This window comes from Onychostruthus taczanowskii, unplaced genomic scaffold (genome assembly GCF_017590055.1).
Source record: "Onychostruthus taczanowskii isolate IOZ18803 unplaced genomic scaffold, ASM1759005v1 scaffold236, whole genome shotgun sequence".
Lineage (NCBI taxonomy): Eukaryota > Metazoa > Chordata > Aves > Passeriformes > Passeridae > Onychostruthus > Onychostruthus taczanowskii.
Genome location: NW_024499640.1, coordinates 165,750 through 192,515, shown reverse-complemented (window position 1 = coordinate 192,515; position 26,766 = coordinate 165,750). Strand labels below are relative to the sequence as shown.

The 26,766-nt window shown below is 40.0% G+C and overlaps 1 protein-coding gene across 1 annotated transcript in view; it reads right to left on the bottom strand.

The window, feature by feature from the left end:
- The window catches only part of SUSD4 (sushi domain containing 4), a 70,085-nt gene that overhangs the window by 7,202 nt on the left and 36,117 nt on the right, over positions 1 to 26,766 (bottom strand). The window contains exons 3-5 of the mRNA XM_041405592.1: positions 21,584 to 21,796; positions 14,557 to 14,736; positions 11,019 to 11,207 (exon numbers count right to left, since the gene is read on the bottom strand). Of these exons, the coding sequence (XP_041261526.1) occupies positions 11,019 to 11,207; positions 14,557 to 14,736; positions 21,584 to 21,796 (582 nt within the window). The remainder of the gene's footprint in view (positions 1 to 11,018; positions 11,208 to 14,556; positions 14,737 to 21,583; positions 21,797 to 26,766) is intronic.

Genomic DNA, 26,766 nt, shown 5'->3' with positions numbered 1-26,766 from the left:
GTCCCTGTATCACCTTTGTCTGTCCCTGATACCCCTTTGGAGATAGTACATCATGAAAATCCCTCAATGAACTCACTTTGAGCTCTGGGCAGTTAGTCGTACACTTAGTTCTTTTCTCCACTCACTTCATTCCCATGGTTATACTGATCCACGATCCTTTAAAGCCAGTGGAAGGACAGCCAGCAAGTGGCCTTGGTTTTGATCATAGGAAAGAAATATGAAAGGCTAGAGGGCTGCTGGACTCTCTTGGCTCTCTTGGGCAGAAAATTTTTAGTGCAGAGCCGGTTATATTACAGGGTCTGAACCCTCCTTTATGCCAGATACCAGTGTATGATAGCGGTTACATGGATTACAGGAATGTGTCAGATCAAATATGGAGGGAAACTCCGGTGACAAACCTAAGGCCACTGAAGTTTTTTAGGAAAGATAAATTCTAGCATTCCCAGTGATGAACCCTAATTGTTATTGGAAATTACAGGCCATGGATTTCAGGCAACTGCATCAAACTTACAGAATTAAAATAGCCATAAACTGATTACAATAAAAGCATATCTGACAAGTACATTTTCATTGCCAAAGCCAATAGCAGCATGCACAATAATAATAGAGACAAGGGAATTCTACTTCAGAAAGTTCTCACAGATCAAAAAAAGCCCTAAATGCTGCTCTTAAAGGTGATACTAAATCTTTACTACCAATAGCTTTCAGCATCTTCATTTTATAAGGCTTTGGAGACTGTAATGCTCTAATTACAGCATCCAGCATGGATAATCCAGTAGAATTTTCTGAAGACCAGCATTAAAAGACCACATGCCTGTGTCCTTAACTTTGGAGCTTGACAGAGGGATAGACATAATTTAAACAGTGTCTGCCAGTGGTCCTGCAGCAGGTGATCCTGTATCTCTGGATCTGTCTTTGTTCAGCAATTGGCCACAGACTGTAAGGGGATTTACAGGAACTTTATAGCTCGGCATTTGCAGCTGAAAAGTTGAATCATTCATCAAAAAAGAAAGAGCAATTGTGTTTATATGGCAAACAAATCCCTTGCTGGTTGCTCAAGAGTCCTGTTACTCAAGAAGTTGAAGGGAAGAATTCCTGATTTGATTTGGTGGAGTTCCCTGCCTGCTCCTAAGAACTGCTGGAGCTGAGGGCTCTCCTCCGAGATCAGATTTCTGTTCCGGCTGATTTTCATGAAGGACTAGCACTACCAAGAAGAGCTTAAAACCTGGGGAGCTGAGCCTGGTGTTACCAGCAGTGTACGACTGTGGCCTGGAGCAAAGGCAAGGGCTGGTCTGCCCCACGGAGTGTCCTCTCGATCACAGACTCCACAGAGCCACATCCCTTGGAGCAGGGCCAAGGGAGAGTGGCACTGGTTCCATTCCTCATTAACTGAAGAATTAATGAGGTTCATCCAGTGATTTTTTTCCTACCCATTATGGTCAAGAAGCTTTTTAAACTCTGCCTGGAGGATGCTGCAGTAATTCTGCAATGTTGACACTGGTACTGGAGGAGGGAAGGAAGATTTTTTGGCATTAGCATATTCTCAATTAACATCAATGGCACAGAACAAAGACTTTTTAAAAGCCATTGGTAGAGAGATAACAGTGGAGTTACAGATATTTACACTGCTCAAAAACCGTTTTTTAGTCAATGTTCAAAGGCTAGTGGTTTTAGTCTGTGGTCCAAGTAGACAGGTAGTAAATCACTCTGGTTTTGCCCAGCATTTTTTATATAAGCCAAAAACTAAAAGCAAAAATGTCTTGAAGTACAGGACACTTACTTATTAAAAAAATAAGGGGTAGGAACAACTAAGCTTATTTTCCACCTATGATTATTGTCTCAGGCTATTAGTTCAACGTTTATGTAGGACATTAATTTCTTGGTTAGCTGGGTTAGCAGAAAGCCCCAGTGTAAGGCCAGCCATTTCTGTTTGATACAGGGATGGAGAGGATTAGAGATATTTGCACCTTGTAAAGAATAACACTTCTTCCAAACACATCGTGAATGCCTGCTCATTATGCAAAAAATGAGAACAGATTAAGACGAAACTTCCAGATGAGAAAGACACAGAGAAACCTGCCGGTTCCACTGTGCAGGAAAATTCTGGTGTCTCTCTCTCAGAGAATCATCTGAAAGGGGGAGACACTCTCTGCTTTACTCACAAACTGGAAGAGAACAAGAGCTTCCCCCGACCCTCACTTGTCATTTTTGTATACATCAGGACACTAATTATCACCAGGAATCTGGAGTCCTGTCACCTGGCTATGGTACCGCAACCAACATTTAATTCAAGCTGTCACTTACTCCATGAGAGCACAGCTGTGTATGTCCCAGCAGGTCTGACCCTTGCCATCGAGGGTGGCCAGGTCCCCACCTTGAAGCTTTACTGGCTGGCTTTTGGGGCCTAAGGAGGGATCCTTTTCCATATATTGCGTCCATATAAGGGATGCAAGATCTGAAAATTATATTTTTTACATGAACATAGATGATGAAGATTATGTTTGTTCCTTTTCCTGCTTCTTTATAAAACTGTGCTAAAAAACTTGGTTTCTTGGTTCCCTCAATGTCATCACCCTTCACACCTTCAGAATAAAACAAATATCAACCAAGAAGTTTTTCTTTCATATTCAGAAGAATTGCTGTCCAATCCACCTGACAGACCTGTCCATTTCCACAGATACTACTAGCAAATGAATCACACCTGCATTGCACAGTACAGAGCCTGAGGAAAATCTGCACTTTGAATACTAAGAAAGGGATTTTTTGTATTCTATACTTAGATTTCAATTTAAAGAAATGTACAAAACCCAATGTATTTTAATTCTAAAATAGCAAAACAAAATTTCCCATTAAAATGTCCAGTATTCTAATTAGGATGGAAGAAAAAACTACTGAACTTAACCACTCACATCCAATCAAAAGCTTGAAGAAGAAATTCAGAGGTTTGTAAAAGGAAGGAAATAGCAAATAGAGTTGTTTTAAAATAAGCCCTCTCAAAACATCTCCTTCTAAGAACAGCTGCTTAATGAGACTTTTTTTAAATGACACTATTCAGGAATATAAGCAGAACAGGAAGCATTACTGGAGTAAATTCTCATTGATTGTGAAAATCAGCTTAACAGTATCCTAATGAAGCATTCCTGCAACAAATTCTGCTGGCACTGTGAAGGGAGACTTGGTGCCTATCACAGCTGTACTGGAACAAACTTGGAGGCCATTGAATTTGTGTTCTGAAAATGATGCCATGCTTTCAAGAACTTTTCTGATTGCTCGTTCCCACAGCAAAAAAAACAGCACCAAGAGTAATAACAGAATAGAAAGTTCAGTGGAAACAACTGAACACATAAAGTAAATCCTATTTAAGCCTGACTGAAGATGTAAAGTAATGAACATGTAAGATGCTTACTTTGAACACTCAGGTTGCCAGAGAATTTATTTCTTGAAACTCTAGAGCAAGAATTATTAGTAATATTGTATTCTCACAGCCAATAGTATCCAAATTCTTCTCATTCTTAACGTTTCTTGATTACTTAACCTTCACAATGCCCCTTAGATGTTGTCTACTGAAAAGACACTTAACAGGTAAGCAATTTCTTCTCAACCACTCAGCAAGTCAATGTTCAAGCAGCCAGGAACATGCCAGGTCTCCTGGCTCCAGACTGCTGGCTGTACCTCTAGAAAGTCACCCCTGGGTAATTCTGAAGCAGCTTTGACAGTGAGGTAATCCTTTCAATGTGCACACAGTGAGAAGAACTCACCTTCTACAGAGTGTGAAATGAATTGAATAATCAAGTTTTTTAAAGAAAAGCTGCTTCTCTGGTCTAGCTTTGACAAGCACCATCTTAATGAGAATTTCATGAAACAATATAAAACTAATTTCAAATATATTTTAATAATAATTTAATATTAACTGATTCCAAAATGGAAACAGACAGTGTTTTACAATCACTTATGGTACACACTTCTTTCCTAGAACTGCAAATTATACAGCAGGTTTTGCAGTACCAGTCAGCTGAGCTCCTACAGGAGCATCATGCCAAATTCATACTCAACCTCAACAACTCTGCCCTTCCCAGCACAGTGCCCTGTGAAACATTGATATCAATGCTGAAGTATTTTGTTTCAAATGCATTTTACAACAAATACAGGATGAAGCAAACCCTAATTGATATTATCCTATAAATTATAAGTTAAACAGAGAAAGTTTCATTTAAACTACAAAAACATTGATGACAAGTTTGCAGCTAGAGCACTAGGACTTCTTTTAGCAAATGGCCCACAATTATATTTGAGGAAATGTTTTTATTCATTATTAACATGTGAGTGCTTGGAGCACTGTGGTCTCATTTACAGTAGATAGTTTTGGCTTTCTTCATAATTTTGTTCCAATTTTGTTACTTCCTTCCCTCATGAGTGGATGACTTTATGATCAGTAATGGTCTTTTTAGGACTTTGAGAAGCAGATGCTGGGAACTACATAGACACTTTGCAGGAAGGACTTAAAAAACTCCAAATTAAATCAAAGCTTGGGTATTTGACAGGCATCCCAGGATAACCTGAGGACTAGAAAAGGTAAAAGTGCTTAGAAGTATAATGGAGGGAGAGGGGAGAGAGAGAGCAGTCAGGAAACTGGCTAAGAAAACCAGACAGCCAAAGCTCCTGTCATGAATGTCTGAAAAAGCCAGTGCTCACTGAAAGCTGGATGTATCAGTGGGTTTTTATGTTACTTTAATCCCTCTTTTTTGAACAGCTTTTTCTTCTCTGTTATAAGCGAGAATCCCTTCAGTTTGTGTGGGGTTACCTACACCAGTAATCAGGGACTGATGGAGACAAGGAATGCTGGATTTGACAAGCTGTAATCGAGGGCTTAGCTGAAGGCTGAGGAAATCAAGCTATACCACATAAGGAAAGAAAAAGCACAAGGTCCTATTCCCAATGGAAAGGTACAAGGAAGAAAAAAAAGAGGGGCAAGGAAAACCAGCAGATGATCTTAGCACTGCAATTTCACGAATCATCTTACAAGACCAGGAAGGCATGGAGGAGTGTTGGTTTCTGTTATTTATGTTCAGTTCCCAAGTGCCTGCCTACACTGACTGGTGAAAGTGCCACTCTTCAAATACTGGGTTTTATCTCTGGATATGAACAAGTGAGTAGACTTCCTGCTGCACAGAGTCCGTGGCTACAGTTCCCTCCATTTGTGGAAGATGTTCTGCGAGTGCACCATGTGGCCAAATTTAATGAACATGTCCATAAAGCAGCCTTGTCAGTTAAAGATTAATATCATACAGTAACACTCGGGAAGAATTTTTGCCTGCTTTCCTTCACCTAACCCACAGTATATTTAAAGCACTACAGATAAAACACTACATGTATCTGGCAACTAATATGGAACTTCAGGGCAGAAATTATGGCTCCATGAAAAAATTGGGATGTCTGGCTGATTTTGGAAATGCTAAGGAGTTTCTGAAAGGTACAGAGGTGATAGAGCAGGTGTGAAACAATGATTTACTGTGGAAGTCTTGTGTAACAAGCAATACCAAAGACATGAAAAAACCAGATTACAAGATGTTATTCTCTTGCTTTCTTGAAAAACTACAAACAGTGGAGAAAGCACTTATTTCAATCCCAGCCAAAATCAAAGAAAATTTCTGCAATGCAGAAAAGGAGCAGTCACTTAGAAATATAATGCTATTTATGTTCTTCAATGTCTTCAACTTGGAGCCTGTTCTCTAAGCTCTCCATCCCTCACAACAAGAGCTGCAAAAAAGCCCATTTTGTTATGTATCCATTCTGTCTTGGGTTTGGACTATTTTTCTTCATATAGAAGAAATAGTTGCTGGAGTTACAAAATTGGATGACTATTTAGCAGAATAGCTTCTGCTAGACTCCTCTGTCTAGCATTTCACGTCTCCATGCTCCTTTTGAATTCAATTCTTTTCCACACCTCTTCTCTTCAGGTGTGGTATGTTGTGGGTATGTTGAAGAGTAACAGATGAAGTTTAGCATTTTCCAACAGCACAAAAATCCAGACACTCCAAGTTAAAAGTGTTCATCTTCCACACTCATACATGAATGCATATAATTTCTGCACTCCTGGGTGATGAATGAATCAACTATCTACAGTGCAGAAACAAGCAGAATTACTGAATTACTTTTTCTAAAGAAAAATGTACTCTTTAACTTATTAATCACACTTGCTTTCCATGACAAGCACAACCAGGGTGAGACACTGTCAGCCTATTTAGTCCTTTGGATATCAGGCTAGAGGTGCCACTGACATAAAGGTGTTGCCCTAGTAAAGGTCCTTAGATATATGGTTGTCTGCTGCTATTTGAGCATTTACTGCTGATTGTAGTTTCTGGGTCACACATTTTGCTGTAGGCAGTGAAATACCACTGTAGTCAGAGCTATTAAAAACCAGGCTATCAATGTGTCCTATGTTAACATTAACTCAGTTAACCTTGATGACCTCTTTGGCAGTTGAGCAGTATTTAATTTATTCTCCCTCCTGCCTGCCAGATGAGTGGTTGCAAACGTAAAACAGAATCTTGGTTATCTACCTCACTTAATTTCTCAATACCACAGTGTTTCATAACTTGCTTGTATTGTCCTCTGCTCCTCTACAGGACTTCTGTCTGTTGGAGATGTGCTGCATCAACATTATCATCCCTGAGGATACACATCAGTCTGTCATGTTGGAATTTATCGAAAGCCTTCTCAAAGTCAGCAGAGAAACACAGAGAGAAATCCATTTGTACCAATGTATAACATCTGAGGCTTAGGATTACTTACTTTCTCCTGTCTGCTGATCATAACTGATTACAGGCTGACTACTATCGCTTTTTCTCAGACTGTTGCTCTATCTTCCTTCAAGAATTTAAAAGATTTTAAGTCATAAAATTTCTAAATTCCTTCCTTCTCCTGCCTTTCTTCAACAGTTTCCATAATTTTCAGAATCCTGTCACTAACTTTGTGGTTGCTTAGTTTTGTATCTTTTAATTTACCCTCACAATGAGGTGGTTTTGTATTCCAGAATTTGGAAATACCTTCAGGTTTTTTCTGTGTTTTTACTCTCTTCTGTTTAATGAATCTCCCCCTAGAAGTCTATTCCTCATGTTTGTTTCATTTTAATTTTGAATCTACCTACAAAAATTTGAAGTTTTCAGTTTTACATTCTGTCAAATTTAACCTCTGCTAGAGAATCTGCTGGTCCCACAAAGAGAATGAAATTTTTGATATTGCAATATATTTGATTTATTGCAAGACCAGCTTTTCTGTTCAGCTGGGATGATGCTGAAACAAGACATTCTAGATAACAGGAACATGTCTATTGTTTGCAAATTGAATCAACCTGCTTTCCCTTTTACTCTTAAATACAAAGTTGGGAATTCCCAATGACACTATCCATACAACTGCTTTATTTTCTGGCACTATAATCAAATTCTCCCAGCCCTTCCTCTCTTTATCTGCTTCTCTTGCCACTCTCTACCCAGTTCTTTATAAGAACTATTCCTTACATCTCCTTGGAAGATTTCCAAAGGGCATAAAAAATTAAAACTCCAGATGGCAAGGAATATAATCATATGCAGATCATGTTCCCAAAGTACTCATAGCCAAGGGTTTTTTTTTCAGTTTGATTTGGGGTTTCTTGCCTTCAGGGTTTTTGCTGGTTTTTTTTTTGCTTGTTTGTTTTGTTTCTTTTTTTTCTCAAAATCCTGTGTAATATCTTAATTCACTTAAAAGTACCATATCCTAAACATTTCCTGGTTTTAAATGTTTCATTTCACAGAGTTTCATACAGATATGTTTTCAAGTGTTTGTTCTTGGATGTTTTTGGAAGCTGTTTGATTTATTTTACAATTAATATTTATACCCCATATGGTATTTTTCACTCATTAATTCTGCACCCATGTTTTGCATACCAGATTTTACAGAAGGGAATCACTAACTTAGATCAGTTTCTACAGATGGATAATTAACCCCAAATTGGTAATTTAAAAATCATATTAAGAAACCCAAAGCCCATTTTTCTTCCGTTTTCTTGGAAGTGACTATTGAGTTTCAGTACAGAAGAAGGTTTAAAAAGTTTCTGTGGAATTGTGGAATTCCACTAGAAAAAAAGGAAATTAAGAAAGTCAAAGAATAAGAAAATTCAGTGTGAAGATGATTCATCTAAATGACTGCAAAATTTTCTAGAACTGGTAAAACAACACTGTTTCCTTTACTGACATTCTTTCATATTGCTCAACCATTTCAATTGAAGCCACCCAAATGATTCAGCTTGAGGCTGACACTCAAAAGTCAATCCAAATGTTTTAAGTCTGGCAAAGGTACCAGCATTTAAGAAGAGGATCTCATACCACTAAGCACTTGGCAATCTGAGCTAGAGGCATCCTTTTTTGCCAGAACCATAACCACTGCCCTGAAGTGGCTGCACTTCAGTGCCAGGTGACACAGTCTCTATGCTCTGCTCTGACTCAAGCTCTGCTCTGACTCGAGCAGCACTGATTTCACTTATCAGAAAAAAAAAACTTCCTTCCCTAACAGAAAAATTAATCGCTCACCTGAGCTGGTGGAAGCTCTGTGCTCACCAATATGGAGAGTAAAGCTGGGAATCATTAGAAAGCCTGATGTGCAATAGGAGCTGCGTGGTCCCTGGTGTGATCTTCTGTTTAAATGGAGCTACGACCCCTTCTTTCAGAATTTATTTGCCCTAACAAAGAGGAAAAAATTCACCAGATTGATTTATAGTATTTTTGTGACTACACACAAATTTAGGAAATCCCTTCTGTGGAGGCTTCAACAAGAATGTACATCTAAATGAGGAAGCTGTAAGCAGCATTGTTTATAGGAGAATAGAAACTCCCAAATGGTTTGCTGTAGTTAATCATTACCATATTAAAATACTGAGTAGGAAACGCCATTACAATACATGTTAAATTGAACATGGAAAGAAATAAATAGAATTTGTTATTTGCAGATTTACTCTGTGAAAAATATTGCTTGGCGAGATCACACTGCACACCTAAAAGGAATGCTGAAAAGTTAGCTAGACACCGGAATGCAAGGTGAAGAATAAAAAAATATGCAGGAAAGGAATTTTGTCCACTAATTAAGAGTAGTGGATTGTAACAAGATTCCTGGAGCCCGGCACTCCTTGCATAAATCTCTTGAACAAGCACTTTCAAACAAGGGCATCTCGAGTTGATTTACCCTATCTGGATTCATTTTGGATCACTGCACACCTGCTGAAGCAGCCCTACAGCAGAGTTCACAAGAGAAGCTGTCAGGAGTGACCTTTGAGTGCTGCTGGAAGCTCTCTCTTCTCCCCCAAAGCTGAGCAGAACCAGCTCTTGCAAGTGTTGTTCTCCCGATTTGGTCTCCTCTTGTTCACTGAATGAATGCACTGATGGGATGCCCACATGAAACCACCATGGGAAGTTTTGGCATTTAACGAGTGTAGTAAGAAAGTGATTCAAAGGGAGGCTGAATTGAAATCAGAACTCAGGATGTCTCCCCAATGGCCGTGGCACATACCAATCCCCCCATCACAGATCATCATAGTTGAGTGGGGATGATAATTTTTGACATGTAATTTAAAATACAGAACTGTCAGGGCAGAAGTTCCTGCCTCATGTTTTAAATTATCAAGAAAAAGAGCCTTTCTATGACTTCATCATACAAGCAAGAAACAATGAGCACATGAGTTTTCTTGGGTATTTTGATAGCAGCTGGGATGCTCACCTGTGTTAAGTGACAGACAGTAAGACACAATTTTTCCTGCTTCACATGCTTGAGTTTCATGCTCTTATCTTTCTAACTGAATAACTGTCATCTTTCTCAAATCAGTTATATTGTTTGGATTAAGCCTAACAGGGTTCTTCTGATTTTTTAATGTGTTTTCCATGCTATAAACAACAGTAAATGCCCCTTCCAAAAATGGCTTACATAGACCTGACTGAGGATTAATCTTTCATGGTAAGCTAAACAAACAACAAAAAAAATAATCTTGTCTTGTCATTCCAAAATTGCAAAGGCATTTTTGAATTTTGGAACTCGAATTGTCAGCTAAAAGTAAGGATAATTAAATTATTTTTGTGCAGTTTGTCACTTTGTTGATGCTTTTGGCAAATTTTTGCACCTCCAGAATGCTTAGCATTTAGTTCACTGACATAAGCATCACATATGAATTCCTATAATTGCTTTTAGCTAATTTCTATATGTAGAGAGCTTCCTTACAATAAAAATGTAGTTTTTTTAGGGGCATGAAATGCAGAGGATGTATTTGGACTCTCAAGACTCTCTAGGATGTTTCATTTGAGATGTGAAGATGGAGGAGGGTAGTTTATGCAGTTTTGGCAATGTATGGAGCAATCCATCCAGTATCACTGTTTTAAATGTCTGGGATGCAAATACAAACACACTACAACACCCTCCATCTCAGCTCCAGTCACAGATTATTCCTTTTGGCTCGGTGGGATCTACCTGCTTCACAATGAATGGTTTTTATGCTCCTCATCAATAAATTAGCTCAGTTGTTTTCCAGCTGTCAATCCTTCTTTAAGGTTAACTGCTAGGGGAGACAGCAAATACTTGAGTGTGCAGCACTGTGTGGTGCTGAGTAATGACTGCAGCTGTCACAGCCCAAACCAAGGGTTTCTGTGGGGTATTTTTTAGCTGATCATGGAAACCTATCCATATGTGTAGGAGGTGAGTTATGTAACTTCCTCAGTGTTTTGATCAGAAAGGCAGCAGAAAGTTCGCATTTTAAAGGCAAAGCAATCATTAGGAGCTTTCCCTCTTGCATTGGGACACTGCGAGAGCAAACACTACTTGGGAACACCACGAGCTGAGGGTGCAGTGAAGCACAGCAGGAACACATCAGAACACACATAGGCTTTGCACAGCCAGTGGGAATATCACTCAGAATGGAACCATGACTACAGCCCTGAATTAAAACCATAGAGAGCATGCAGGTCTTGCAAACCAGAAAGAGAAACAAACAGTAAGGCATTTACCTTCCACATCAAGGCACCTAGGTGGGCTATCTGACCAGATAAGGTTATACATGCACTCAAGGATCTCTGCCCCTTCTAGTTTATATCCAGGAAAACACTGATAATACACCACTGTTCCTACCGGGAAGGAGGCCCCGAACTCAGAAATGTTAATGTAACTATGAGGAAGAACCAATGGCCTAAGGCAACCTGCAAATTAAGAAGAGGGAGGTTTCTTTTATTATCAACTGCTTATCTCAGTCATCTTCAGACATCTCAGTTACAGTTTCTAAATTGAGGAGTGTGATATTTTTCATCCTCTCCATTATGAATGGCATGTTTGCATGATCTCCCTCAGATAGATCTTTCTCATGATCCTGTTTCAAACCCTTTTGTTGTTTAGCCCACATGCTTTGCTAGCGTGGGCTTCATTCCCAACAAATCCAGAAAAGGTTTTCTGAAACTGACAGCATTTTGTTTAACAAACATTCACCATTCCAGCAGATGACAATCTCTTTTTGAAATAGAATCTTTAATAAATAAAGATTGTCATTTATATAAATGGTGAGTTTTATTCTTCCTCCTAAAAAATGACAGGCATGTAAACTCTCTTAAATATTAAAACCGCTCCTGTGACAAAGTGCACGCAACTGTAAAAGATTTGCAGGCAGAATTAATGACTTTGAAATTCTAGTCTGAGAAAGTCTAAAGGGACATGAATTCCTAGGAATAAAAATATAAATATTGAGTGAGGTCTCAGACTAGGTTATCAAAAAGTTAAGGTATCTGTTATCATCACAAATTGTAAATGTAGTCAGAATCAGAGAGTATGTTCCAGATCTACTTCTGGAATTACTCCTGAGGGATTTGTATCATGGCTGGTATACTGAGCAGTGACAGTTAAATGGTCACCAACCAAAATTTGGGGCAACAAAAAGCAGTGAATTTAACAGATGGCATGTCTTTAAAACATGTCCATTCCTCATGGCCCTATAAATGACCCTCTGGGTAATGCTTGATACAGTTTAATTTTTTAATTTGCAATAATATGGAGAAAAGATAACTAGCAATCATGGAATGACAAGTAATGTCTTAGAATTATGTGACTAATGGAAGCTGCATTATGGCAGTCCATAAATGAGTCTCGCTACTACTAGGAATTTGTGAAGGATGTTCATAGGACTCCCATAATTTTAAGCTAGAGGAGGAAACAAAAATCAGTCTGAGACCTTCTTGTAAGGCACTGGCATTTAAAACAAAAATCGGCAGCAGCATTTCAAGCAGCCATTTCCTTGCAATGGTCTTTTGAGGGAGAGGAACAAACCCAAAAGAAAATAAATAAAAAGCTTGAAAGCTTTTTGCAGCATGCTGTACCACCAGAGCAACGATTTCAATAGCAGTTGAAGCAGCTGGTTATATCCCTCTCAAATAAAGCTTCAAGCATCCTATCTGCTGGCTGCTGCTTCTACCCTGATCAAGAATGCCCCACACACACCACACTAATTCCTGCAAACTGAGCAGCCCATCGAGCAGGATGTCATAAGCAGCCTCCAGTGGGACAGAAAGAGCACAGGCTGCCCAAGCAAGACCAAGCTTACTCTTCTCTGAACTGTATCAGGGAAAATTTGGTCCTGCTGGCTCAGAATTTTAATGCTCATTATGTTCCTGGTCATGCAGGAGAGAGATTTATTTGAATTTGTATGACAGCCAAGCATTTGTGAAAATTCCTAGGTCTCCAAACACTGCTTGAAAAACTTCATTTTGACATTTTTTTTGCTAAGTAACATCTTTCCAGACCAGTAATTAATATTATTATCTCATGGCAAAAATAGAGGTTAGATTCTTATATACTCCACAATCCTTCCCCACTGCTCTGGCAGGAAAAAAAGGCATCTTAGTGTCATAAGACTCCCCTGCCTTCTGTAATGAAAGGGCCATAGAAATGTAACTGACAGCCTACCTAAAGTAAGTAGACAACTGACTTTGATCTTACCAGTGCGTGACATGTCAAAAAGAAAATTCTGAAATTCTGCAGTAACTTTATGGAATTTGGCAAATATGGCAGGGTCTTGAATATGAACTGCCTGTTCTCTGCCTACCCAGTAATCACAACACCTGGGTCTTGTGCAATTATTTCTTAACTTTTATTAGCACTGCTTTTATTTTGAAAAGCAGTTAATATTGACTATTGAGTAGGAGTAATTGATTGTGTTTCACAGTATAAACACAGCAACAGAAGTAACAAGCCAAGGGATATTTGGGGTACTGCAGCTAACTTAGTAAATACTGCCTGTCAAAAAGTTTGCCTCTGGATCTTTGGCAAATACAGCATCTGAAGATCAATCTTTTAAGCATTCATCTCCTCCTACTGCAAAAGTTTTAATCTACCTAAATTAGATGTGAAGCGCACCCCCACAGAAAGGGGCTGTACACTTCATACTGCCACACATGATGCCATCGCTGATAAGACGCCCCAAAACTGGCACCTGCTTTGCTATGGTTTTGCAAAACCTCCCCTTTGCTGTTAGGCCTGTTCAGATACAATGTGTGCATCTAAAATGCTGAGCTAGCCTGATAATATGTCTAAGTTTCTGCCCCAGTGGAGGGCAGGATCTTGGGGGACAGTCTGATGTGCTACTGCTCCCGAGAAGTGTCTCAGCTCCCCTGCCTGCCTGCCCTGACTCTGCAAATTGGTGTGACAGTGTAATTAAGTGCCTACAGAGAACTGTTAACTCTACAAGGGGACAGATGGCTTTGAAGAAAGTTGGGACTAACCCAGTCTGCTCCTCAGTTAGAATCTCTTGCTGCTGTTCAATGGGCCAAGCTTGTTACCAAGATGTGGCTTGGTTAAAACAGAGTCAGTGGTACTCAGATGTGCTTATTAGAAATGTGAAGAGAAAGGGAGCCCAGGGTTATTGAATTTCCAGTCACTAAAGCTGGCTTACACCCAGTCATTTCTCACAGTCTAAGCTGAGCTGGGATCCCATGCTGTTGATATTTCTAGTTCTACAGCTAGAACTAGAATGGCTTTTCTGGCCAAAATCATACCTGTGCACACCCTGAATTTTCAGTCAATATGTAAAGGTTTAATGGACTGTGAATCTAATCAACAGCTCTGCTGAAAACTCCGACAGAAGAACAGATTCCAGTTTCTCTCCTCTACCCTTGCCTTCTACACAAGGTAAAGGAAGATAAAGTGCAGTTAGACGCTTAAATATTTCCACAAATTAACTGGTGAAAAAATGCAAGATGCCCATCAGAACTTCTGACTAATTACCTTGATTGTTTTTTACTTTTTGATGCAGTGAATCTGTGTCAGATCTGAGCTTTGCAAACAAAAAGAGCAGTATTTAAAGTAGTATTATAAGCACGGGAATGTTCAGGAAGCAACATCTTTCCTGCAGTGAGCAAATCAAAGAAATCTTAGCAGCAGCACTACTCAAACACTGCACTGTGGAGCTTATCAGATCACTTACATTCTTACAACTGTAGGAAAAAATATTGGCAAACTATCACAAGATGCATGAGCTATAAAACAGGACGTGCTGGAGTACTAAACCTTGACATATGGGTAGATTATCCCATGTTCCATCGTCTTGGCATATGGAAACCATGTTGTCTAAGTCAGGGTAACGGATCTGGAATCCTTCATGACAGCTGATTATTAACTTATTGCCAGTCCTGTATGTCTTGTTATGAACCTCTGCATCTTCAACATGTGGAACAAGGCAATCTGTGACTTCATGAGAAAAAGAAATAGTAACTTAATTAAAAAAACACAGCTAGCTGTTCAGTAAACAAGCTCTTAAACAGAAGTAAGCATTCAATCTAAGCGCTCTGCTTAAACTGTTTGGAAAATACATACATTTCAATAAAAGTGCCTTTTCCCTAGTAAAACCACCATTTTACCAATTCTATAGCATGGTAGAAGAAGCTGATGTGCTACAATAATGGATTGTTCCCCCAGCCTCTTTAAAATCAACAAAATTAGGAGCCTTTAGGAAGGCTGTGGTCCATTTTGGCCCTCCATTCATCATGTGTGCAATTATACCCCAAAGTCTGACTATCCCAAGGTTCCATGCAAAGGCAGACTCTGACAGCACTAAGGACAGGATGAAAGAAAAGATAAAATACAGATATGGCATGAGGACCACAGAAAAGCTGCAGTTTTAGCAGAGAGACAGATGAAAATCAGGTACATTTACAAGGGTTTATACAGCTCCAGGCCACAGAGTTTATTATGAGAATGCCTTCACTTTAATTTGCATGATTATGTTTTAAACCAGATAGTTTTGTGTGCCTGCATTCATATGCCTTTAGAGGGCATGATTTTTAGCATCTCGCACTCTGAGCAGCATCTTGAGTGCTTGTAGAAGATTCTCAAGAACGGACTGCAAACCTGAAGTGATATACAGGGATGGGCCCTAGTGCCTGTCTGTGACACATGCATCAGACAGTCACAGATCTCACTCTAGATATCAGTGCCAAAGACATCAAAATACAGAATGAAACTCAGAACACTGAAAGGTGTACAAAGTGGAAAGGGAAAGCAGGGGGAAAATCCCCTAGTAATACTGAATAATTGAGAAAAAAAGCCAAGAGGGTCTGAGGGAATAATCTGAGTGACTCAAAGTTCATCCTCCTCACAAAGGCAAAGTGAGATGAAATGAGATGAAACAGATATTGGGAGAAAAATTTTGTTTATCTGCCAGCAGTCAATCCATGACAGACATGATAATAAAAGTTTCCAGGCATCAAAATCTAAGAAATATTTCAAACATAAGAAAGACAGAAAAAATATTATAAGCCTGTGTTATTATGTTTTATTCCCCCAACACCTCTACCATGAGAGACAATTTTATTCATTTAGGAATACTGTATTTATTAAGAAAAAAAGATCCCTTGAGACTTGCATAGAAGCAAAAGTATCTGCCATTTTCATGGGTAATTCTTGTTAAAGAGGAAGAGGCAAAGCTAAATTTGTATTTAGCAATTAATTGTCAGTATGCACTAAGCAAAGTGATAGTGACAGCTTGTTTGTTTCGAAGCACAAGTAGAAGGAAGATAAACTGTCATTTAGTACAGCACTCACAAACTACTAAGAGCAAATGTATTTTGTAATGTTTTTATTTAGTTAGGCAAACTGAGACTCCATCACTAAATTTTACTAACCTGAAGGGGGACAGTGTTCCTTCCCCAGTTAAAACATACTTTGTACCTTCTCATCACAGGGATGTTTCTAAAAAACATTTTATTTAGCTAATTTTTTTATATAAGGCCTAGCACATTATTAGTTAAAAATTCTTCCATTTCTCTTATTACTTTTTAGCTTCTTGGCAGCTGCTGTAGGTGCCTCCTGCTGCTGGTAGCAGGAAGGGCTGGCAGCCTGCTAGGCAGGCTGAGAAACTGCAGCAAGAAGTTTTCTTGGAATTTATTTATTTATTTATAAACGCAGAAGTCTGGGAGGATCCATGCCCTAACTGGAGGTTGTAAAATACACCGGCGATGGTGCAGACATGACTTTCAAAGATGGAACAGTTTTCTCTCTCTCTATAAAGCTAATCAGCAGAGAAGACAGCAGAGGATGCCTCAGAAGAAATGCCCTCTACTACTAAGCCATAAATGCTGTCATAAAGAGGCTGTCCCAGGCACCCCATGAGGATGGGATGAGATAGATGCAGCTTGGCAGCCATGCAGCAGAAGACTGGAGATGGATGCCAGAAGATAACGTCAGTGAACATCTCCCTCGCTTTCTACCATGTCTTTCTGTTGCTATACAAATAAAGGTGGTGTGTGTACACACAGCACAGTAAAACATGAGATTTCCCTTTCAAAGTGGGGGAAATTGATTCTGTAACAATGATCTATCACAGCAACTCCATCCCTATTATTCCAAGGAACAGCTGTAGATGGGATCATTTTAATCGGGTACATGTTGGCAGAGAATGGCGATAAGTTGCTCACTGCACCATCCTCCACCTGCCACATCCTGGCTGACTCTGATAACAGGCTTATTACAAGCCCCAGCTAAACACCAGACCAATGGACCACAATATTACAGCTCTTTTTCCTGATGCCTTGCAAGCAAATGCCTTCCCACTAGCTGAATTCATATTTAGCACTGAGGCATAAACTGCATTAGCCACCTCTCCACAAAAAACTGGATTAGCTAGCACCAATTCTGCTTGGAAAAGCTAGAAGGAAGTGACTGAATTTTAAAATGTCCTGTCCTAGAAAATAAACCACTTTATTCTAAGTCCTTCTCAGCAAATCCATGGAAGCTGCTAAACCATTTATGGGAATAAGGGAAAGCATCGAGCAACAAAGGCTATGACTTACACTCCTTTCTGGCAGTTTTACATGATCTGCTTATATCTACTGTGTGCATATTAAAATGGGCCAGCCAAAAGAACACATTTCTTATCTTGCAAGGGCAGAAACAGGTGGGGTAGAGCCAACAGGCTCAACAGCCTGATAGGCACAAGGGCTCACATTGCCCTAACTTTCATGAAGATTTGTACATTAGCAACTCTTGGCTTTAGCAAACCAAGTGCGTCTCCCTCACAGAAGATTGGTCTGAATAATAAAATTGGTTAAAAAATACAGTTAGTGTTTTGCTCAGGTGCAAACCATGCAGAACCTCTCAGAACTGTTCTTTCTACCCATGGGGAAGGAAGATCACCCTATCTCCTCCCAAAAGCATTTGGACCACAAGAGCAACTTAGAAGGAAGGCATGACCTAGAGACCATGGAGATAGCTACAGCATCCATGGGTACCAGCTGGCCTGGGAAGGCTTGTATCTATTGCAGGTGAGCCCTTATCATCTAAAAATTATCCCATGTCCATGCTAATCCAGGAAGGTGCTGGAATATTTACTTGGGAATACTGCCCTGTGGATATTGGCCCAAACTATGTCAAGGACCTTTACAACACTGTAAGAGTGTGTACAATTGAAGAACTGCGTCCTAGTCCCTGCTCTGGCACTGTTTTGTTTGCTATCTGTATGTAAATTCGAATGCAGAGGTCTGGTGCTCCTGTGTGGACAAGTCTCTCTCTCAATTAGCCTTGACTACATTGAGTCACACCACTGGCAGGCTGGAACAGAGAGAAACAGGGAGGAAGGATGAAAAGAATATCATGAAAAATTGGTCAAAGACAAAGCAAATGGAGGGCTAAATGTCCTGCAGGAAAGCTGTAGCCAAACCATGTACTAGTGCACTACTTTCACTGCAGGTTTATCATCCTTGTGATTAGGAGAATGAGGCACTGAGAACATCTCCAAGCTTGCCTGACTGAGGAGCACAGGGAGAGCAGGGCACAGCTCTTCACTTCGATGCCATCTCCATGCAGACTGTAAATTTAGATTCAATCTCATAGGAAAGAGTTAGCATTTGTTCCAAGTAGGCCAACAGCCTCAGCAGCCACATTATCACAGTGGGAGATTAAAGTGTGAACAACATGACATACTGCTCTTAAACAGTAAATACAAAATTCCTACCTCAGAGGTTTGGTATTTATGTGCATAACCATATTAGAGCTGATGAAAGATACAGTCACACCATGCTGTAGACCAACATAAGAACAAAAGATTTTTGACATACAGATTTTTGACAGGGCACTTATTGGGCACCAAGTCATGCAATTTCATTTTCGTCCTGACACTTAAAATCTCCCGCCTCTTAACAAGAGATGACAGGCCTATAAAATCAAATAGATTGGGTGAAGAGCTCCAGGCAAACATATTAGATCTAAAATCAATTACATTCTGAAACAGGTTGCTTTGCTTCCTTTGGTAAATAGCATCGATTTGTGATTAGAAACTGTGCTAGTAAACACATAACAATTAAACGTACATAACATATAGACATAAAATTATCCTTCTCCGAATCCAAAGTCCTGAGAGTACATGAATTCCAAAGTACAGATTGTTTTCACTGTTCAAGCTCAGCTGACACTGCCTGACATTTATATATGCTGGGATGAGAGGCATGTAGAGCATACCATAGCCCACAGAGCAGCCAGCCCCCACCGTAAATGGTAAATGCAGCATAAAGTTTATTTCACCTTGTGATAGGTAATGATGAATGGGAAAACATCAACTTCTCCTTTCTCCAGCAGTTGCTAGAAATTTCAAATTTCTTTCTATGTATCATTACAGAATTTCTGCAATGAAGACTTTTATGTATGTCATTAGACAGCTGAGAATCACAAACCCTGTTGTAATTCTCTTAACTCATCTCCAGATGTGCCACGTTCCTACACTGTCTGCCTGCCTACCATGGCCCTCTCTCAATATTCTACTCTCAGTGTGCAAAAGGATCCTTCTAAAAATCACTTAAGCCAATGCCTAGGCCTCATGGACTGCCACTGAGCCTTTGCTTAGTATTTCTTCTGAATCAGTGCTGCTATTGTGCATTGAAAAGAAGAATTAATGCTGTAATCTAATACCTGAGGTACTATTATAATGTTAATCAGTGTTAAGCACTTGATTCACTAAATCCTAAATCAGGGTCCTACTCTTTGGTCCAAGTAATAAGAAGCACTTTTGCATCTGCCTAATTTTGAGCATAGAACTTTAACAACACTAATCACATAATTACAGTTATGCTCCAGCTTAAGTGCTTTGCTTGATCAGAGCATTGGCTAGCAATCCTTTTTAAGCGTTCTATGCTGGAAAGTAATTATTATCTCCAAAGCAACTGTTGTCACATCATCTATCACATTCTCATCTTCCAATTTCATTCCTTTTTAAAAACACCTGGCCTGAGTGTTGATCACATTAGTGGCAGTTTTGTTGCTGATGGCATTGTGATCAGAAACTTCTTCCACAGATTTCCACTGGGCTTGAGGGAAGAGGTTTGAATATTTAACAAAACACATTAATGCTTATTTTAAAAACTGCAGTGGATGATACAGGCAACATTTCAAAGATGCACATCAACATTCCTAGCTCCCTGCTGTGCTTAAGGAAACAGAATTTCCAAGCATTAAAGCTTTTTTGGTAGTTCCAATAGGCAATTTAGACACAGGCTGCTGTCACTCTCTATGTATTTTTTCATAAATAACCATGAGATGAGAGACAAGGTAATTTATGAAAAGTGGCTGTCACAGAAGAGGGCACGATTTCCATACATAGTTATTTTTAAAGGCATCAGGTTATTTCTTTGAAGCTGACCCATGGGGCCATATGATGAGGTGCTGTTGGCACCCCTTTTCCTTTATTTCTAGACATAGCTGTCACCTGATGGGACAGCTCACTGTGTCCCTCATGACTCTGTAGCCCATGGCCTCATACTTGTCCAGGAGAACATATTTAACCAAAATTTCTCCTGCCAACAGCCCAGCTGCCTGAAATCCCAACAACAGCTCTACAGCATATGCACTCCTTACCAGCTGCCCCTGGCTACTCTCTCCAATATCTCATGCACCACTTTCACACTGGGTACTGTTTAGGGTTGTTCCCTTCACATGCACCTCCTGAGCGTGGTCTTCCCAGGCCCTGCTTATCCCTGTCATGTCACATCCCTATCCTGGCACAGGATTCTTACACCTACCCCCCTAGGATCACAAACAAGTACCTGCAGTTTTTATAAAGACTAAGTGATGCATGATCCTATGCAGTAAGTGTGTTTGTGAGCCACAGATGTCTTCAACTACCTCTGAATAAAGTCCATGTATTTATTTGATTTTAAATGGTGAAAGGTAACCTGAAGTAGAATTTATCTTGCTCCACCATGAAGACAATGAAGAAATGAGGGAATGGCTAATGTCTTCAGTGGAGAAGTCACAACACTAAAATGTAAACACTTTATTTAATCAAAACTTCTCATGTCTGTTGACTTTAATAGTTCTGTTGACCAAAAATAAATCAACAAGGACAGGTTATATCTTTAACATACTTGGTGAAATAAAAAATTTGTGCTGCTTGGGTGTACTTTGGCCAAAATTTACAGTTATGAAATTCAAATCAATCCTGCCTCTAAGACCAAAAAGAAGAAAGCAATGTAACATCCTAAGTATTTAAAACCAAATACAGTTTCAAATATATAATAAAAATAAATTGGTTTATGCCATAATAGTCTGAATTATCTCAGAGTAAACTTCTACCCTGGCTTTAATCTTTTGCAGGCTCTGTGTATTCAATTTTGCTACTTGACTCATGCATACATCACCAAATACTATTGTTTAAAATGCCTGATTAGCAGGAGCAGTAGCACTGGAAATTGATTGTATTTTCCTAGTAAAATATTGGAGAAAGGAATATTAAGTGGGCAGCTTTAATAAATAGTTACAGTTAACTTACAATGGAGGTTGTTTTTCCTCTCTGCATCAATTTGTAGCTAGTTAAAAGCGGAGGTTAAATCCTGTTTTCACATTTCTTTATGTTCCTTTCAACACACACAGCTTCTCCTGGTACAAATTTAACTGACAAAGGAGGATTATGGATGGAAAATTAAAGTATGTATCCAATAAGACACAGTGAAATGGACTCCAGCATTTTGTTTTGTCCAGAGACACACAGACATGGTACATGGACAAGTGAGAAGAACTGACGTGGTGAACAGCTTGAAGAAAACTGACTTACCTTCTTGTAGGCACACAGGTTTATCACTGGGTTTCCAGCTCAGGGAGCCATTGAAGTGTCTCACACAAATTTTTTTGGAAGAACCATTGAGCCTGTATCCTTCTTGGCAATGGAAGCGGACCACCACGCTTTCAAAGAAAACACCCGCGCTGGGTGTCTTGTAGCCATGTTCAGGAGCCCCAGGATCAGCACACGCTTGCAGGTCATCAAATCCTGCATCAGACAAAGATACAATCCAATTGTGCTCATTTACTCTTCATGTTTTTTTCTGTCTGTATCCATTATCTTCACGAGGACCTTGTACCTTCCATATTGATCACTAGCAACCCTGCTTGGGTGCCAGCTACTCCAGGGTTGGGCGAGGACCCACCCCCAGCTGAAATGCTCAGGCGACAGAAGTACTCCTGTCTTTTCATGCAGCTACTGGGGAAGCAAAAGTCAATCACACTCCTCGGTAGCTGCCCTTGGTAAAAATAAAGCACTTGACCCAGCCTACCAGTGGGGATTACTCAGTAATGTGTCTGTAATTACTTCTGGGGACTGTAGGAGTTTGGAGGCCTCGTGCAGCCACTGGTAAGAACAATAATGTGTCAGAAGCAGAGAGGAAGAGGAAATAAAAGAGCATGAAACTTAACTGCCATCCAAAGACAGAGTAATTGAAATAGGAGAATTGCTAAGTACAGGGAGATTTCAAGATGGGAGGGAGATTTGCCACAGGGGAAAGAGACACTGTGGCATTGGATGAATGTAACCCCCTTATCTCTTTGGCTTGGTGGTCCTACCACACTTTCCAAACACTGTTATGAGAGTGCTGTATGACTTCACTGACACCAGAAGGGAATTTGTAAAGTCCTCTACAAAATTAACTGTAAAATAACAAACTAAACCCCAACAGTTGCAATCAATAAATGTGACTGTTTATCACTTTATCAAACTCATTTCAATGCCATTTGCATAAGTGGAAGCTTTTTTTACTGCAAAGCAGCAAAGGTTTAGTGCAGCAGTGAACAAGGGCTGCATACAGAAAGAGCAAATAGCTTTGGAATAAGAACAGCAGGGGGGCAATTAATGCCAGCAGGAGGGATGCCTGGAAAATGTGAAAATCATTGCATGGTAGTTTTAATGTTTTGATTTTAAAAGAATAGTATCGGAGAGTCTCAGCTACTTCCTGCATGAAGAGATGCCTCCATGGGGCAGTCAGAGAGAAGGCAGATATTACAGTAAAGGACTTTTTGAAATAAATCTCCATTTCCCAAGGCTAAATCATTCCCTCTGCCAAGGGCTCATTGTGACACTGTGGCAGCCAAATGGAGAGGACTGAAGGTGATGAAGGGCTCTTGCATTTGAGCACTGAATGTCTCTGCTCAGTCCCCTGGCTGACAGCTGCTAGTGGAGAAGTAGGAGGCCTACACCAAGCCACTTGTGTCCTATGTCCCATTACCTGCTCCTGTGACCAGAGGCAGGACACACTGTGGAGTCACCAGGGTGGAATGCACATTCCTGATTTCCAGGTCCTGTGCCAAACTCCCCAACCAGGCTATAATTCTCAGGAGGTGACGTGATGGACAGAACCCAGCCTGAATTCCATGACCAACAGCCACCCTGTGCCCCTCTGCAGTGCTCCAACACCCATGGATCTCCCTCTCCACTTCCCCAGCATCCTCTCTCCTGGCGGAAACATCACAAGAGCAGCAGAGCAGCTGCTCCTGTGCAGCTTCACTCCTCCATCCGGTGCAGTTCATCCTGGGAACTGAAGCATCAGTGCAGTGACCAAGTCAAACACATCCCTAAATTCCATCCATGCCTGCTCATCTGCCACAGCTCAAGTCCTCCAGTGCAAATCACCTCAGACTCTCTGTCATTTGCCAATGGGATGAACAAGGAGAAGCACAGTCATCATGATAATGGGATTACACACTGTAGGCAGCACTTATTAACAGAGAAAGGCTGTCCATTTTTACTGGAGATTAAAAAGAAGCTTCTTATGCTCCAGACAGCAAGCCCATGTCCTTTAATAATGTCAGCAAAGATCTTAATTATTTCCCATTAAACCAAGGGATAACATGACATTTAAATCAATTTTGTTACTTCAGTAATCTCAGAATTTGCAGTCAGGCGAGGAATACTGTAACGCACCTTGAGATATGTGTCCTTTCTCACTAGCTGCATCAGGGAAGAGTACACTGCTGCCTACTACTTTGCCTCTGCAACAACAAAGGAAAAGTGCTGAGGCCACACACAATTTGCGTAGAAAAAAAATGAGCCAAGTAATTTCTCAGTTTTCATAAAGTCAAATATGCAAAGTTAGAGATTTTGTGCTTGTCAGCACAAACCGGACATGGAAGGCAAGGATGTGTTTTTCCCTGGAGCAGGCCAATTCTGTGACCCTACTGCGACTTTTCTGGTGACCCTTCACAACGAAAGATTTCCGTTCCTCCTTGGGATCTTTTTGCAGTGTGTTGGTCTCTCAGGTTCTTTTTCTTGAGTGCAGTTAGCAAGCAGACAAATCTATCCCCAAGGGGAATTCCCAAGTAGAAACTGGAACATGAATGGGAAAATTGAATTATGCACCCTCTGGTTTCTACAGAGCCAGTAGCCAGCTGTTATTCAGTTACTGCATAAGAGATGACACATGGACTCAGCACAGGATCACTACTTCCTAGCTTGTTCCTGAAGCAAGGAAGAAGGAAAAAGCCTCAGGGAAGAGCCAGTTAGGCGGATGGCACACACAATAAGGTAGTATCTCATGGTAAAGCCATAAAGGCAAAGCAAACAAAACCCTAACCCCATCTTAGCTTCATAGATAGCAACAGTAGACAGTGCCCAAAGTCCTGCTGGAAACAGTGGAATGCACCTTTATGAAAGTGTAGATGATCCAGGCACAAAGCAGAGAAGCCAGGGCTGTGCTGGGTCTGGGAAGGAGGAAGGACACGTATGAGGAAGGTGTGGGGAGGCTGCCCCTGTGCTGAGGATCTCCCAGTGCACAACAGGCACTGCAGATGTTCTAAAGGAGCAACTGCCACCATCCAGAGAAGCCAGGAACTGCTCTGATTTTCACCAGAGCTGCTTCTCTCTTGCACAAGAGCTGTGGTGAAGTTTCAACAGCTTATTTAGCAGACAGCTAAGTCCATCAGCCTTTTCCAATTTAAGTATAAACTTTCTGGTACAATATTCAAGAACAATAATGCTCAAACATACCTCAGAATTGTCATCTTCCAGTTCTTCTTAATAATAGCAGAATTCGACCCTTTACATAATAATCCTTTCCATATAATCTCATCTAGTTAACCTCCACCCTATCAAAAATTTTTAAATACATGTCTTCAATGAGATACAGCTTGGTAATTTTTTTTCTCACAATCTTTGTTTTCTTTTCTTTTTCAAAACTATGCATTTAAGAGCAGCTACTCCAAGTTGTGACACAGTAACTTTCTAATGGTAGGAGTAATTCTACATTATAGATGAGATGCTATAGACATCTTATGCTCCAGTCCCTTTAGAACCTGATGAAAAAAGCCAAAAATCTTCTCAGCCAGAGCCATCATATAAGTCTTTGGAAGAGAAAGCCAATCTTTTGGCTATAATAAAAAACTGCTATCCTTCAGAAAATAGGTTTATCAAATAAGATAGAAAGCAACTTAGAACTACAATGGATTCTGTTTCTTGACAAACCCTTCAATGAGTCTTTGGGGAAAAGAAGATTACTGGACTTTCTCATGGTTAAAAGAAGGAAAGGGGAAATCATCATTACCAGCTACCAGTAAAAATTATACAACACACTTGTTAAATAAAGTAGAAAACTTTCATGTTGCCTACATAGTAAAAATTTAGTAAGGGCAGCAGCCATCATAATCAATACTACACCATTAGCAGCAACTTTATGGGATGCTATTGCATGGCTTTAAATCCCTAAAGTAAAGACTACACAATTACTGCTGGAACTGACTATTTCAGTAATCGGAATAGGTTAATATTTGGTCCAAGTTGAAGACTTTCTATACCACAGCACCTTTAAGGGATATTGTGTAAAATATCATGGACATTAATGTCTTCTTTGGTTAATGAGCACATAAGGTCATCATCATCAAAAAAGCATGTAGTTGATACAGAATATATTTTGGGTTTGGTATTTACCAATTTACTACATTTCTACTCTTTGACCAACCAGAAAATAGCAATGCTCTTGATTTGGATAACCCTCAAGCAGATTATATGGATGCTTACTTTACCTAAATTTCTTGGTATTGTCAGTCAGGTAAAATAATGTAAAGTTAATGAGAAGACTGAAAAATAAGCAATGCCCTCCCTGGGGTATAAAATGAACCACTGTAAATAACTTGATCAGATTGCTCCTAGACATCTGCATTGTACATCCTCAAACATAAAAGGATTCATCTCATCCCCAGTGAAAAGCCTGAAATGTTGGAATCCAGGGGAACACTACATGTGTGATGACAAGAAATCATGACAGCCACGACTGAGCCTCAGACCTGCCTAAAAAAAGGCAGGAGGAAGAACCCCTCAGTTCATACCACATATCTATTTTTCTTTGTTTCTTTTTCTCAGTTTCATGCGTTTTTTTCTTTCTTTGTTTCCCTCTTCTCTCACCTCTGTATCTTACAGCTCCTTGTAACTTCATGGTGCTGGCAAGGTGATTTCTAATCTAGATTTTATTAACTTCTTTGCCTCTAAAGCTGCTATAAAACATTTCACTGACATACTGATGATGCATGTGAGCTCAGAACTGGCTGCACTTGTTCTTAAACAGAGGCATCACTGTCATTTCATTTTGTTGCATACATCCAGTGAATGAAAAGTGGCACATAATGTGCAATAATATTCAAGATAGAGAGTATTTTCAGTGTTTGTCTTCAGCAGGATGGAGAATGGGCTTCTTGTACATCAACACCTACATCTGGGTTCACTAAATCTCTCTCAACCAGAAGCAGGGGGAGGCAGAGGCTTCACAGACTGTGGCAGGACCAGACTGCCTGCACACACATTTTAGAAAGAGTCTGTAAACACTGCAGGAGCAGGTTATCTTAGGCCAGCTCTCAGTAAAAAGCCATTCTGGGACTAAAACAAAAGGGCCACAAGTGCAAGCATGCCAAGGGCTTCCTTGTCTTGTACAAAGGAAAAGCCATTTTCATCCCTTCAGGAGCTTCTGCCCCATTTCTGTGAAA